A 14,846-nucleotide genomic window follows, 5' to 3' on the forward strand; every position below is an offset into this window, starting at 1 on the left:
GTACTAAGAGTTTGCGGCTGCTATGAGTCCTTGGGCCACTACCTCGCGACGCTCGGCGTTCAGCGTGTTCATCATAAAACGGGCGCGAGCCCTCCCTACAAACCCTCCCCCCTCGCCATAGTCGTCAACAGCATCCCGCGACGGACTGCCCCCCAACCCCTCCTTAGCCTGCAACAAGAGGTAACCATAACGGTCTACCAAATCTACTGCTTTCGCTACCACTACTCTCGCTACCGCCGCCGAGGATCTCCAGGCTGCTATGCAGGCAGTGGGCGATCGACGCCATAACCACCTAGGGTCTTCCAGGTAAGCCTTGTAGACCTCCGACCAGCACGGTGGTGGTGGCTGCACCACGTTACCGTGCTGCCATGCGAAGCACAAGCCCTCCCCATTCGCTGGGTACTTCCAATATCTCCAGACGCCATGACCCCCACAACCGCACTGTGACCAAAACACGTCGCTCTTAGACGGTGCAAAGCGTCTTGGGGGAATTAACAAACCGGTCGACCTTGCTCCCCACATAGCCCCTCCAGACGGTTTGCACAGCACAGGCGCGGACACATAACGCCAAGTACGGGTCGTCGCCTCCCAGCGCGTACTGAGGGTACGCCTCACACAACGCGGCGTAGCGCTCGAACGCTGGTAACAACTGTGCCCTCGGACGCACGCACCCACAAGATGGCCTCCACGATGCCATGGTACTTGAGACGCTCACGACAATAAGGGCACTTAGAAAGCAAAATCGTATGGTTATGCACCCACACCCACAAACACCCATAATGGCAAGGATGTTTGCAGCAGGGGAGCAACTCCATGAGACACTCGTCGTCCTCGCGGCACACCACACAGTCCATGATTGCGCGAACACTGAAACTAGACAGTGGTAACAGTATTTTCCACTAGGCTTGAGCGGACCTGCCAAACGTCAGCGCCAAGCTGTCAAGGTATTTATCAGGGGCCACCAACACGCAGTACTTATACAATGCAATCAGTTGGTCGGCACGACAGGGTACGTGGGGGTCACAACAGCACAACAACATCAGACCTTTTGTACAGGACCCGAAACGATCCCAGGACCCGAAACGATCCCCAAAAGTTGCCCAACTGATCCCGGGACCCAAAACGATCCACAAGAGTCTCCGAAATGAACCCCAAGGAATTACAGTAATGGACAACTCAAGGTTGTGTAAGGATTGGCTTTCAGTTTTAAAAATATATGAAACATTTAGCTTTTTTTGTGTTATAAAAGGGAAATTTACATTAACTAAAACTATAGTATTAAGATTTTAATATACGACTGCGGGGGAAATACAGTGGTTGAGTCAGAAATTGGGGTCAACTAACAATTCCTGTGATAGCAACTTGAAGAACCCGGTGTGGATAAATCATTTTTGCATAACAAGCCATAAAAGAAAGTCTTTACAGATAGGGCATGCTGCTTTTCATATGAAGCGAAATGTTTTAAAGTTATTTTTGGCATGTTTGTTTTGTGAATGAAAGACCTATCAGATCATGCAGGGGTGTACGCACGACTACATGAGGAAATTCAAAACTCACATAATATTGCTTTCAACAAAAGCCACATCCTTTTAATATTTTGCATCGGTTTTAGAAGGGTTGTTCGAGTGTATTACTCAGTGTGCTTTTGTCATTCCATCTTCTCGGTCAAAATGTGTCGGTAAAAATGTCTCGCTGCCTAAAATGTGTCGGTAAATATTCACTCGTGTGAACAAGGATTTGGTGGTGAAATACATGTTTGGTTGTCAAATGAATATTAATTTTTAGGGGTGATGTTTACCGGAAACTAGATTTATAGTGTCAAAGTCATGTGTCGGAACCGCACAATGTTAAGAGTGTAATGGGAGGTCAAAAGTTTGGTTGATCTGAGCGAAGCTGTACTATGTTTATGCTGTATTCCTTTCAGTAGCAATTTAAAGTTGTGTATTTGTTTTGGACTCTGTTTATGGGTTTAACGCCGGGCAATGTAATAAATAGAAGTATTTTGTTGGAATTTAATATTTTTAAGTCACATTGCTTAGAAATCGAGTCGCTGTTAACTATTAATTATGCTTCAAGAGTTGCAAGTATTTCTTATGCTTTCCCTTTGTCCATTACCGCAATTCCTTGGAGTTGATTTCGGGGACTTCTCGGTATCGTTTTGGGTCCGAGGATCAGTTGGGGTACTTTTAGAGATCATTTCGGGTCCTGGGATCGTTTCGGGTCCTGGGATCATTTCGGGTCCTGTACAATTTGCCCTCTAACCCTTGAAGCTTCTCAACAACGTCAGGAATGCTCATCACCCACTGGAGCTGACAAAGGCGCTGGTCGTTGCAGCCGCTACACCTACAGCTCCAAAATTCCACCCGCTCTCTGGCCAAAGGAAGCGCCCATGACCACATTCATGACCGATGTAGGCATCGTCGCAACCCAACTGCTCGTAACGAGAAGCGCAAGGGACCTGCCAACGCGTCGGTACTGTAGACTCACTGGTCATCGTTAGGAGAGAATGCCCTACAGAGCTGCGGTCCAGCACTAAATAGCGCGTCGGTACGGGTATGCGCGACTTGAGTGGGATCCCCTTCGGCACCCTCGACACGACGACCCCTTAGCTGCTCCCGACACCATTCCGTCGTCTCCCTCATCCCCTTTTCAGCCTCTTTTCTCCTCTCCTCCTCCCTCCTCCTCTTCTCTTTTCCTCGCCCCTTCTCGCCCCTCCAACTCTATAGGTCCCGCCTAAGGGTTTCCTTGGCCGCGACCTCCTTTTGTAGCCATACTTTGTAGCCGTAGAGGAGGCCTCGGAATTCTTGGAGTTGGTGTAGATCCTGAGGGTTTTTTAAACAGAAGGGTCGAGGAGGTCAATACGGTTTGCGAGTAGAGTTTGCGATACTGACCGCCACCGTCTCTGCCTCTATCTCCTCATAACGCTACGCGGTCCCGTAGCTACGCGTTTTCTCCCCCGACGCGGTCCCGTAGCCACCCGTTTTCCTCCCCGAAGGTGCGGAGCACCGCAAAAGCTTCCCCCACAGTTTGTTCTAATTTTGTTTTAGGCTGCTCTTGGTGCTCGGGCTGAGCCATTGCCGGAAAGTGTTTGGGTTGTTGCGTGGTAGAAAAACCTATAGGAACCGTAAGAATGTGACCCCGCTTACCCTCGTGGCCAGACAGGCGTCGGGACCTAGGGAGCAAAACGCATACCATTCCCTACTATGGGAGCACCATGGGAGGAAACTCTATAGGAGCAAAACGCATTCCGTACTATAGGAGCACGTCTGTTGACCCCTGAGTCTTACATCTCATTTGCTCCTATAGTCTCAGCCTTGTGACGTCACTGAGTGCCTATCCGTGGCTCCCATTGGTCCATTCAAACCTACATTCCTGTTTGCTCCTATAATCTCCAACCGCCAAACTTTTGCTCCCCATATACTACTACTGTCATCCTACCCACCGAGAAAATCCCTATCCAGCGAATAGTTATCTGGCGGATATAATAACGTTGCACAAAGCGTGGATAGAAGGCTGGCTAACTAATCCGCTGAATAGCATTCATTACCACTAAATGGCTCCCCGTTTCCATGGCAAATATACAAAGCGCGCGCTAATTTTCCTGCAAACAAAATTTATTCAGGTGAATAAAACTTTTTTCGACCTCTATCATCTGGATAGCTTTATCCGCTAGATAACTTTTATTCGGGCTCTGTTCAACCGAATCACGCCACTCCGATAAGTTTTATCCGCTGGATAAGGATTTATCCGGTGGATAAGACTTACCCAAGCTTTGTGCATCCGGCCCAAGAATATTGAGAAAACAAAGAACAGTGTGCGTAGATAAGAAAATGCGCGTGTAAAATAAAGAACAGTGTGCGTAGATAATAAGACGCGTGTGAAGACTCGAATTGTGAGAAAACAAAGAACAGTGCGCTGAGAAAAGAAGACGCGTATGTAGTCTCAAGAATTACTAGAAACAAAAAAAAAACAGTGCGCGTAGATAATAAGACGCGCATGAAGAATCAGAATTATAAAAATGGTTTTAACTTCGCAATGCAACTGGTTAACAACAACAATCGTCAATTGAGAACGGGATGAACACTCATTCCATTTCGCGGCTTTATATCTGCAGTCAAACCAAAAACACACTATGGGCGCAGGGTGATACGGAACTATACCCACGAAGAAGGGAAGCACAAAAAACTAAAAGCTATGTAAATTGAAAAAAAAATCGCATCAAGCCAAAAAAAAACATACATATAAACAAACATTCTTTCTTCTAAGCATTCGTATAAAAATAAGGACATTTTTGTTAAAGGAGGTATTGTTTTCATCTGACTTTTCTGAAGCGGATCAGTTCAAGTGCAGTAAACGCCGCACATTTTAGCAACAATTATGAAAATCGCTTTGAAATAACGGTGCTTTCTGAACAAACCATTGGATGAAATAAGCTCGAGACGCCTGCTGAGGAGTCTAGTGACTATATTATCACAATAAAGTAGCGAATACGACCGAAAGTAAACAAGTCCGAAGTTGATTGATGTAGCTTTTTGGGGAGGGTCCTGGCAGAGGGTCTGTTTGTATATTTACAAACGTTTAGGGCCTACCCATTACAAACGATCATTTCACATACGCTAAGTCACGCTTAACAAATAATTCATTTCGCTCATCAGCTATGGACCCAAGTCTCACGGAGGCCCTCATGATCGCGAGGGTACATGTGCTTACCCCTTTGATGGGCCTGGGGGAATCTTGGCGCACGCTTTCTTCCCCCCTAACGGCCGCGCCCACTTTGACGAGGACGAGAAATTCACGGACGGGACCTCCGACGGCACGAACCTGCTCTGGGTGGCGACGCACGAGTTCGGCCACTCCCTCTGCCTGCACCACAGTGATGTGCGAGATGCGGTCATGTACCCATACTACACGGGTTACAAGCCAGGCTTCAACTTAAAGGCTGATGATATCGCGGGAATAAGGGCTCATTACGGTGAGTATTGATATACACGTCTTGCAAACTCAGAAGTGTAAAGCCACTTAAAATGTTTAAATGTTGAAAGCACCAATTTATATCATTCTTTGAGAGTATATTAACGTTGCATTAACCTGCAAATGAAGATTAAACAATTGACCGAATACAGCTCATGGTTAATACGACTATGATACTGACAATTTGTATTTATTTCACAGGAGACGAAAACTCCGGTGGCTCTCGTAAGTCCAAGCATTTCTTTAGCTATCACATGTATTATCTTTAAAGGGAGCTTGTGGTTCATTTTTTCTTTAACTTAAAATTTGGTTTGAAATCAATCAAAACACGGATGCCGATCATCCAACCCTTTATTATTGTTTACAATGAAAAACACATCGGTTTATTTGCACGAAACCTGCATAATAGCCACCCAAGAAAGATAAAAAAAATGGCATGAAATTTTCCAATTCTTAATATGTAAGCTCAAGATTCTGCATACAAGGAGTTCCTCTGAACAAAAGCTTAATTCCAAATTCTAAAGAAATTTAGAAGATATGAAATTTAGATATTCGCGAGCAGTTTCTGATCAGAGCCCGACTTCTCCCTAAAAACGAGGAGAATTCATACTTTGAACATTTGAAAATTGCACTTCAAGCCTCATTTCTCGAAGACGAGTCCATTAAAAAAAACTTTTTTTGATATGTTGGTTTACAAAACATAGGAAACCTCTATGCAAAAATTCAAGCTTACCGAAGCTAACCAGACCTTATTTTGGGAAAACTTGCCTTTTTTTTTTTTGCTCTGTCGCCATCCAATATTTGAAATATCCAATGCAAATTGATTTGCAGGACTGGCATTCTTTAATTTCCCTAATAAATCTAATTTCCACCCCCCCCCCCTGTGGAGATGTTGCCGTCAGTGGGAGCCTTAAGTATTTATGCCTACAGATATCAATTTGAATGTCTTTTAGAAACGATAAAGTAATACACTTACCCGATTTCTATATCTATTGTACGTACTTTTTACAGAAACCTGTGTTGACAACAATAAAAGCTGCCCAGGCTGGATCAGCTATTGCAACAATCACGATTACGTCATCGCCAATTGCAGGAAGAGTTGCGGGAGATGTTAAGTGATGTCACTTTATTATAGAATAAATGTTTGCTGAATAAACAAAGCTATCTGAGACCCAATCGCTTTTTAGTTACTGTTAATAGTACCAACATAAATACTACTTATTAACCGAGAGTGAGGTCAGTAGGACAACACTACTTTCGATGGCACTTCGAGTAAGCCAGTTATAGCCGGTGACACAAATTTGGTTATCATAGTCCAAAAGTTGTAAATCTTCTTATGAAAACAAAAAGGCAAATTACAAATTCTAGTTTTCCTTTTTATTTACTCCTTCCTTCTCTGTACACAGCTAAAACCTCAGCATTCCCGCTCTCACACTCGAGGTCTTGGAAAAGCCGTTGTATATTTCTTTACTTCAAATAAGATGAGAAATAGACCAAGAACTATTTTCGTTTGCATCGCGACGATCGGCCTGAATTGGGTAATAGTTTTGGGTCGCGTCTCTTTCCCTTTTGATATATCGAGCAAGACTTCGTACCTAAAGACCTTCCCTTATGTCGCGATGAGCTCTAAATTAATGATGACTAATTATGATGTCCTCTCCGCATTGCCACCGAACAAACACTATACATCATTCAAAATGACTCCTCCCTTTTATTTTGGGTTGCGTCTCTTCCCCTTTTGATATATCAAGCAAGACTTCGTGCCTAAAGACCTTCCCTTATGTCGCGATGAGCTCTAAATTAATGATGACTAATTATGATGTCCTCTCCGCATTGCCACCGAACAAACACTATACATCATTCAAAATGACTCCTCCCTTTTATGAGCTGTCAGCTAATGACGGCTATTAAAGTGTCATCATTCATGTTTTTAAAACATCTCCACTTTAATTCTGGGGAGGAAGGCGAGATATATAATTTTCAATGCTTGAAATGGCTTTTCCTCTGCAACATAAAGTTACATGTATTTTTTAGCGGGACACGAGTAAGTAGGTGTGAGACTGGAGCCTTTATTTAGGGTTAACTCGAGTATTTACTGGACTTTAGAAAAAAGAAACACACATAATTATTTTGATGTCTGTTAGGGATACTAGAGTAAATTGAACGCCATATCGAAATTAAAAAAAAAAATAAAGAATTTTACGACAGAGAGTCCCTGGTGTATGAGGTTTGAACGTTGTGGGGACCCCCAGTGGCGCGGCGAGACACGAGAGAATAAAATGATTTTAATAAAAAGGCATTGCTCGCAGCCATGGATAAAGGCAGAATTCATCCCACCCTTTCCCCCTTCCTTGTTGAAAGATCGATAGTTAAGACAGTTTGAAATACTATTGGCTGTTAAAGTCTTATTATGCATGTTGAACGCCATATCGAAATTAAATCTACCATTTTGAATTTAACGGCAGAGAAGCCCTGTTATATAAAAATATAACATCTACACTTCAATTCTGTTGCTAGCGAATGGCTTCTTGTAACGGGAGGAAGGCGGGATATTTTTATGATTTTCAATGCTTGAAATGGCTTTTCCTCTCCTACATGCATTTCACGGAATGTTTAGCTTGGGATCCTTGTAGCGAGCATGATTACGGAATTATATTAAATCTTCATATTACATTTTTTTTCTCTCCTTCATCCCTAACTTTAGAAAAAAATATTTTTTGTCTGATAGTGAGAATAATAGAGTAAATTGAAAGCCAAATCGAAATTAAAGCTACCATTTTGAATTTAACGACAGAGAAGCCCTGGTGTAAGAAATTGGAAGGATAGCCATCTCCAGTGGCGCGCCAAGGCACGAGAATTAAAAAAATTAGTACATTAGAACTTTGAACAGTGCACCGCCAAAAATCCAAAAGAATAATTTTTTAATAGCTTTTCATGGATTAAGGGTATATCTTTGGATATATGTTAAAATCAAGTCGATACTGTTTGTAACGTCCTGGAGCCGTTTCCTAGAAGCAGGGTAGCGCTAACCCAAGGATAAGGCTAACTAGTTTTGATTGGACAAAAAGGGCTTTTATCCCTGGATTAGCGTTAACATAATTTCTAGGAACCCGGACCTGGAGAACATTTTTTTTGGGACATTATACAGGGAATGCTAAATAGTTAGAATAGACAACAAAAATCGTCGAGAAAAAACGATTGTTGTAGAATTTACAAAGTTGCTTGTTGTAAAATTGTCCGGCGGCAAGACCTTTGTCATAGCTTTCCCGCATAGGATCTTTTTCCTACTAAACATGCAGGCAGAACATTAGAAGATAGTAAGATTTTTAAGAGATTGTATGAAACATGTCCTTTCTATTTATCTTATTGGTGATTTCCAGAAGAAGCAAGAACAATAGCTGTTTGTTGTCTTATATTTACAAGGCTGGTTACCCACATAAAATTTACCTGAAAAGCTGTATCATACATAATAATTGTGTTGGGGGGGGGGGGGGGGGGGGGGGGAGGGGTGTTGTCCTCTAATAACACATGGCCCCTTGACCAATCAGAGCGCGCGATTAATGCGTGTCGTTGTAAAAAAAAAGCTTCTGACAATATACGTCCCAGTATGGAAAAATAAAAATGAAAGTGAACACTTTAACTTTTGTAAATTTCAAATCTGGGGTAAAATGTTGGTTTGCACATCTGCGTGATCCACACTTTAACCATTTTTCCTAGAGTACGCCTGGCGACACAAGCCCTCATCCCGTGAAAGCCAACATGAAACCTTGGTAAAATGATTGGTACACTTGTTACCATGACAACAACACCTTGGTTTTGGTTTTGGGTTGGCCAATAAAAGTCAATTAAAATTCGAGACCACAATAATATTTAGTGCTTTTACTATTATTTTCTTTCTTTCTCTTTCTTTTTATTTGTTTATTTATTTTCTTTTTCTTTCTTTCCTTCTTTCTTTCTTTCTTTCTTTCTTTCTTTCTTTCTTCCTTTCTTTCTTTCTTTCTTTCTTTCTTTCTTTCTTTCTTTCTTTCTTTAGTTATTAGGAATAGAGTAACTATTTTGACATCGCTTGTAGTGCCGAAATAGAAACACGATAATATTTGAACAATTCTAATTCATCTTGTTCGAACTTGACTGACACCAAAGTGTGAATTTCACATATCCTCCTCAAGTTCATTTACCCGTGTTTACATACGGCTTATTTTGCCCTAGGCTCGTAACATAATAACTGAAACAAAGAATTTATGTTCCATCTGCTCACATAAGATGATTGCAAAAAGAAAACCGTCACCATTTAACAACCGTAGAGTTCACAATTGGGTTTATTTTATTCATTTAGCTTTTGCCCGCGGATCGCCTATCACAGTCTTACATAAACAAGGGCCAGAGCACAATAGAAACAGCGAATCTCCAAGATGTCAAACGGAAATTTGCTAAGCCAAAGACCATGTAAATAGCGTACTATCGCTACTGCACCCAAAAAGTAGCGGTCAAAAATGGATAATTTAACACTAGCAAACTCAACTGAAATAACACCAACCCGCAGCATCGGAGAGCGTGTCACCCAAGCGATTGTACTTTCCATCATTTGCCTAACTAGTGTACTCGGCAATGCACTCGTTGCAGCGACCATTCACTTTGATTATCGGCTCCACAAGCCAACATTTTATTTCATAGCCAGCCTTTCAGTCGCAGATATCATCGTCGGGGCTGTGTATGTGCCATTTTTCGCCGTAGCAGTATTGGACGGATGGGGTTTCGGGACGATTTGGTGTGATGTTCTCGCCGTTACTGTGTCTTTAAGCTTCAATGCATCGCTTGTAACCCTTGCGTTGGTCAGTTGGGATCGCTATCTGGCTATTACTAAGCCTCTGAGGTAAGTCACTGTGAAGAAAAAAGTTCCGCATTTGCTCACTTAGTACGCGAAAAAAGCCTTGTATGAGTAGGAGAGGGAAGTGTTATCCAAAAACTGTTACTTTTACAGTCTGAAATGACAACACCTTTGATTACCTTTGAATGGACCGCCACAAAGCACTAAAAAATTTTTTAATTACCGAAAGCCATACTGAATTTTACGAGAAATAGCTCCCGGAAAATGGTGTAGAAATTAGAAATGGATGATGATGATACTATTCTATTCCCTTTTTTCTAACAAATGACATAATATGTCACCTTTGTGTAACAAGATATAAAAAAATACTCTCTTTTTTTAATTCTTCAACACTATTGCTATTTATAAAGAAGATTGATGACAGTTGTCAGCGCAGATTTTTTTTCTATTTTCGTTTGTATGCCGTCAATCTCTTCTTTATGGATTTGAACTACCGTGCTTGTTTGGCTTTGAGCTGTAGGCGAGGCGGTTTCATTACAATTCAATCACATCTTGTTTTACAGCACAGAAAGGGGGATATATATATATAAATATATGTGTATTTTACATTTTCTTTTTTTGCTACCAAAAGAACTCGCGGAAATGGAGGAATGATGTGTTTACGGATCGATCAAGCAATCTTACCCTACCGGGGTTACCGGATGACCTTATACAATCTACTAAAAATATCGCGGGCTAAAGGATAGCCCAAAGGAAAAACTATTTTATACATATCAAGTTTTCGTAAAAAAAATACAAGCATGCAAAAATAATAGCACTCCAGTGTTACAAGCAAAAGAATGAAAATGAAAAACAGAACAAAAAGAATTTGGCTTCCTCGAAACGCAAACGTAATATCTGACATCCTGCCTACTTCATATTCTATCCTATCTATATGGGGTAGTTTTAATGGGAAAAGCTTATTTTTTACTGTTTTAGTTTTGCTTGGTTTAACCCCAGTAACAATTCACATTCAACTAATATATAGTACAACCCATGTCGGTGTTTGCTAAATGAAAACAAGTAATTTCGACTAGCAAACATTTCATTTCCGTCTTTTATCGCAATGGGGCATAATATCTTCCGTACACTAAAACTGGGGCACCTACTGTAAAAAAAAAAAAAAAACATTACACCATCTCTTTAGGCTGTCCCGTTCTAAAGTAAGATAGGAATATAACGGGAAACCATTCTACTACATAAGCAAAGTTAAATTTAATATATGTTCAACGCATGGTCATAATTACAAATCACAGCTAAAGCTATCTGTCTCTCAGCAATATCTAGATGGTAAATTAGCGGGATATCAAACATGTCAAAAGAATGGCGTACCTCACCATCTTGTCGATATCTTTTTCCAAAATATCGCCTTTTAAGCCAGCACAAAATGAATAATAAAAACGCTCAGCACTTTTGTGATGGGAAATCATTTCCACTTTTCCGTTACTTATTATTTTCAGAAACTAATTATTTTTTTTGTATCCTGTCGCTAGGATACAATGGTACAGCTGTTTTTAAAGTATGGCTTCTATTTTCATTCAATGTCAATCCAAAAAGCAAATGTGGTAGCAAATTTTGGCCCTCCATTTTATCCATTATTTTGGATATATCTATATTCTTTAGGGGCCGGCAATTTGCGTATTTCATATGTTGTGGGTCGGGTATACGAAAATCCCCCAATAAATTCGAGTAAACCCTGACTAAAAAGCACAGCCAAATCCAAGAGGAAGAAAGATCACACCTAAACTGGCCACGAAAAAAAATTGGACCATAAACAAAATCTGTAACCTCTCCGTTCGGATATCAAATGGTGGGTTCTCTAACTAACCAGGCGAAAACGTCAAGAAAGAAGTCGGAAAGGAGGAAAAAATCAGGGTTTTTTTTACTACACGCTTGGAATAAGAGAGCTTGAGAGCTTGTAAGCTACCAGTTACCAGTTTGCTCATTGAATCAGTGGTGTATAGCCAGGATTTTTAACAGGGGGAGGCATTTTTTCCGGTATTTTAGATAATGATTCATTTATTTACTGTATGTTCGGCTGCTAGAAGGGGGGGGGGGGGAGGGGCTGGACCACCCCCCTGGTTACGGCCCTGACTATTTCTTTTACGAAGACAACGAACACTAAAAAAGTATTGAGTATTTTCAAGAACGTGTCCCTGTATCCATGGTATCAAGATGTAAACGTTGATTAGCTGCCAGTGGACGTCTGTAAATGCCTTAACGTATCTAATTTGGTCCCGCAAAATTTACCCCTTTTATGTGCTGTCAAAGAATGATATACTAGTGTTTGAAACAATGGTTTTTGATTTTGTTCATTATCCATTTAATCCAATTTTATCCAATTAATTCGGCATTTTTTTTCTTTTAGTGTATTAGCACTTTTGTCTTATTTTTAATGGTGACATGCATGTTTTATGAATATCCATAAGGAATCGACCATAAAATCTCAATATCTTAAAAAACAGAAATTAATAAATAAACAAAAATCTCAGCGAAACTCGGAATCTATAATAGACTCAATAGAAAATTCAACTAAAAAAGAAATTTTAAAAAAAAAAACCAGCAACAAGAAAGCCTGAAAGCATGTTTGTAAACCATGTTGAGAGATGTTTTCCAACATTTCCTTTATGGGCAGCAGTAAAACAGTAACAAAAGGCTTTTAACTTTTAATTAAAATTAACCTCCAAAGACAAAATGTCAATGCTGGTTTTTTGTAGGTACCAGGCCTTCATGACGTCAGAGCGCGCGGCCGCACTAATCGCAGGAGCTTGGGTCCACTCTCTATTCTGGGCCGCGTCACCATCGGTAGGCTGGGGCGAGATAGCTTTTGATCTAGATACCAATATCTGTCGGATAGAATGGTCGTCAAAAGTAAAGTCTTCAAAGGTATACTCCCTGTTTCTGGCATTTTTCGCCTTCTTCATTCCCACCGCCATCATGATTTACTGCTACTGTAAAATCTTCAAAGTCGCCCGCCATCACGTGAAACAAATAAAACAGAACTCCGTCTCCTCACAGCAAAGCGTCACCGTCAACGACACACGCGCTCTCAAGACGATCCTCATCGTGATTGGTGCATTCGTGGTTGCCTGGTTACCGTATACGATGTTCTCACTGACGAAGCTGTTTGCACCGGGTGTGGTTAAGGTAGAAGCGACGGGATCAAATGCTGTACTTACTGTCACGCTCTTGAATGGTTGTATTAACCCTGTTATCTACTCATTTCGTGACAAGAGATTTCGTGACGGCATTAGAAAGAGGTTGTGTCCGTGTTGTGTCAAAACAGAGGCTTTCCAGGAGTTTAGTTGCGTGGCTGGGGTCCATTCAGCCTCGAGATATACCAACCCAACAGTGATTGTCACGTCATTTTGAAGTCACACAATACTGCAGCCGAAGTAACGCACCAAAGCCATTATAGTAAACCTTGTATGACAACCCTACACTGACTTTAACCAACAGTATATCGTTACTATGTAAATTGTAGCTATGCTAAAACATGATTTTGGAACGCACGAATGCCGAGGTTTACTTGATCTGAGACCCCCCCCCCATACATCTGCATATGTTTGAGACGGCAACCTTTCTGTCACCAATACAACGCTCAAACATAACGTGAAAACGATGACTGAAAACGGAACAGTAATCTCTAGGGTGGACGAATTTCAAAACGATACCCTTCCAGGACCATGTGGACGGGGGAAAACACAACTTTTCGAAAATGATTATGTGATTCATCCTGCTCAAGAAATGAGTTATAGCGACAAAATATGTAAACAAAAAAATGTATATATCCATTTACCCTTTTAAAGCCTATGTTAATAATAATAATAAATATACTTTACTCAAAATTGTATTCTGCACTCCATGATTCTATCATAGGGTTTAAGCTGCCTAACAATTTCCAATTATCTGCTAGCTTTTGTAGCAATATTGGAACAGTATTCAGACCAGTTTAGCCTGTTGTTACAAATGACCCCCAGACAATAATGTGAAGAGAGCACCCTTCCCAAGATTGTACTCAGAAATAACTTGTTTACGCTTATTTGTGTAAGCATCAGTGTTTTCAACTTGGAACTATTGAACTTCATCTGCCGAGTACTTGCCCAATCATTCAAACTTCTTAGGTCGGAGTCAAGAGTCCTGTCCTTTACAATGAGAAAAACAAACAGCCTAATTATGGACTATTTCAAGCTCTTGATATTGCTTTAGCCTTTTTACATCTTTATCCTTTCTAATAATGGTGTCAGGTAGTTTTCTTATCTTTGTCACTGAATGTGGGTCAACGCTTAGCTCTCTACAGCAAACATCAACAAGATTCTCAAAGCTTAAGTCACCAAAGTCCAGCTCAACTTCAATAAAGTCCTTTTCCCCAATTATACCATTATTGTTTCTTTTCCGAACTTTGAGGACAAGCTCTTCTAAGTGGGCAATGTTTTTTTGATGTTGACAGCATCTACATAGTTGCTCTTTAACGTTATCCTTGGAAATGGCTGTCTTAGGGGGCAAAGTCTGGGGCGTACCCCCATCCCCACCCCCCTTGGCAACATTCACAGTATCAACCTGTCCCCAGTCCTTCGCGTCTCTCCCGTATATAAATTTAGGAAATTTTATATAGTTGGGTACTATGGGCAGTTTAGAATCTTCCACGGGTTCAATTGTATTTTCCACGGATAACAGTTGTTGGATACTAGGGTCCTTTGTAAGCTGTGCAGCAGTCTCTCCTCTCTTGGTCGTGGAATCTAGTTTCGCACCATTTGCGAGTAAAAGCTTGACGATTCCTGTATGATTTCGCTTCGATGCCCAGTGAAGCGGAGTCCAGCCATTAATCTTATTAGAAGAGTTAACATCAACGCCTTGCTGGAGAAGAAATCGAGCCTTTTCAACGTCCCCATCGCAGCAAAATTCCCGCAATTTTTCCTCCGCAACTTCCGAGCTGCCTTCCATGTTCATTTATGAGCCTTCAGCAATAACCGCACAAGCTCAATACTTTGTAAATATGCAACGAATT

General features: G+C 41.1%; 3 protein-coding genes across 3 annotated transcripts; 2 read left to right on the forward strand and 1 right to left on the reverse strand.

Annotated features, from left to right (window-relative positions):
- Nucleotides 1–2,176: 2,176 nt before the first annotated feature.
- On the forward strand, nt 2,177–6,142 carry LOC5497246 (50 kDa hatching enzyme). Its single transcript, XM_048732632.1, has 4 exons — nt 2,177–2,472; nt 4,656–4,972; nt 5,173–5,196; nt 5,983–6,142. The coding sequence occupies exons 1-4, from the start codon at nt 2,390–2,392 to the stop codon at nt 6,084–6,086; spliced, it is 528 nt and encodes a 175-aa protein (XP_048588589.1). The 5' UTR covers nt 2,177–2,389; the 3' UTR covers nt 6,087–6,142.
- A 2,994-nt stretch (nt 6,143–9,136) lies between these two features.
- Nucleotides 9,137–13,686, forward strand: LOC5506656 (dopamine receptor 2). Its single transcript, XM_001627295.3, has 2 exons — nt 9,137–9,844; nt 12,556–13,686. Exons 1-2 carry the CDS (start codon nt 9,465–9,467, stop codon nt 13,208–13,210), a joined length of 1,035 nt encoding a protein of 344 aa, XP_001627345.2. The 5' UTR covers nt 9,137–9,464; the 3' UTR covers nt 13,211–13,686.
- LOC5506655 (ankyrin repeat domain-containing protein 40) lies at nt 13,268–14,788 on the reverse strand. Its single transcript, XM_032375084.2, has one exon. It carries the CDS (start codon nt 14,786–14,788, stop codon nt 14,009–14,011), a length of 780 nt encoding a protein of 259 aa, XP_032230975.2. The 3' UTR covers nt 13,268–14,008.
- Between the last annotated feature and the right edge of the window lie 58 nt (nt 14,789–14,846).

This window comes from Nematostella vectensis, chromosome 9, assembly GCF_932526225.1.
Source record: "Nematostella vectensis chromosome 9, jaNemVect1.1, whole genome shotgun sequence".
In the NCBI taxonomy this organism is placed as follows: domain Eukaryota; kingdom Metazoa; phylum Cnidaria; class Anthozoa; order Actiniaria; family Edwardsiidae; genus Nematostella; species Nematostella vectensis.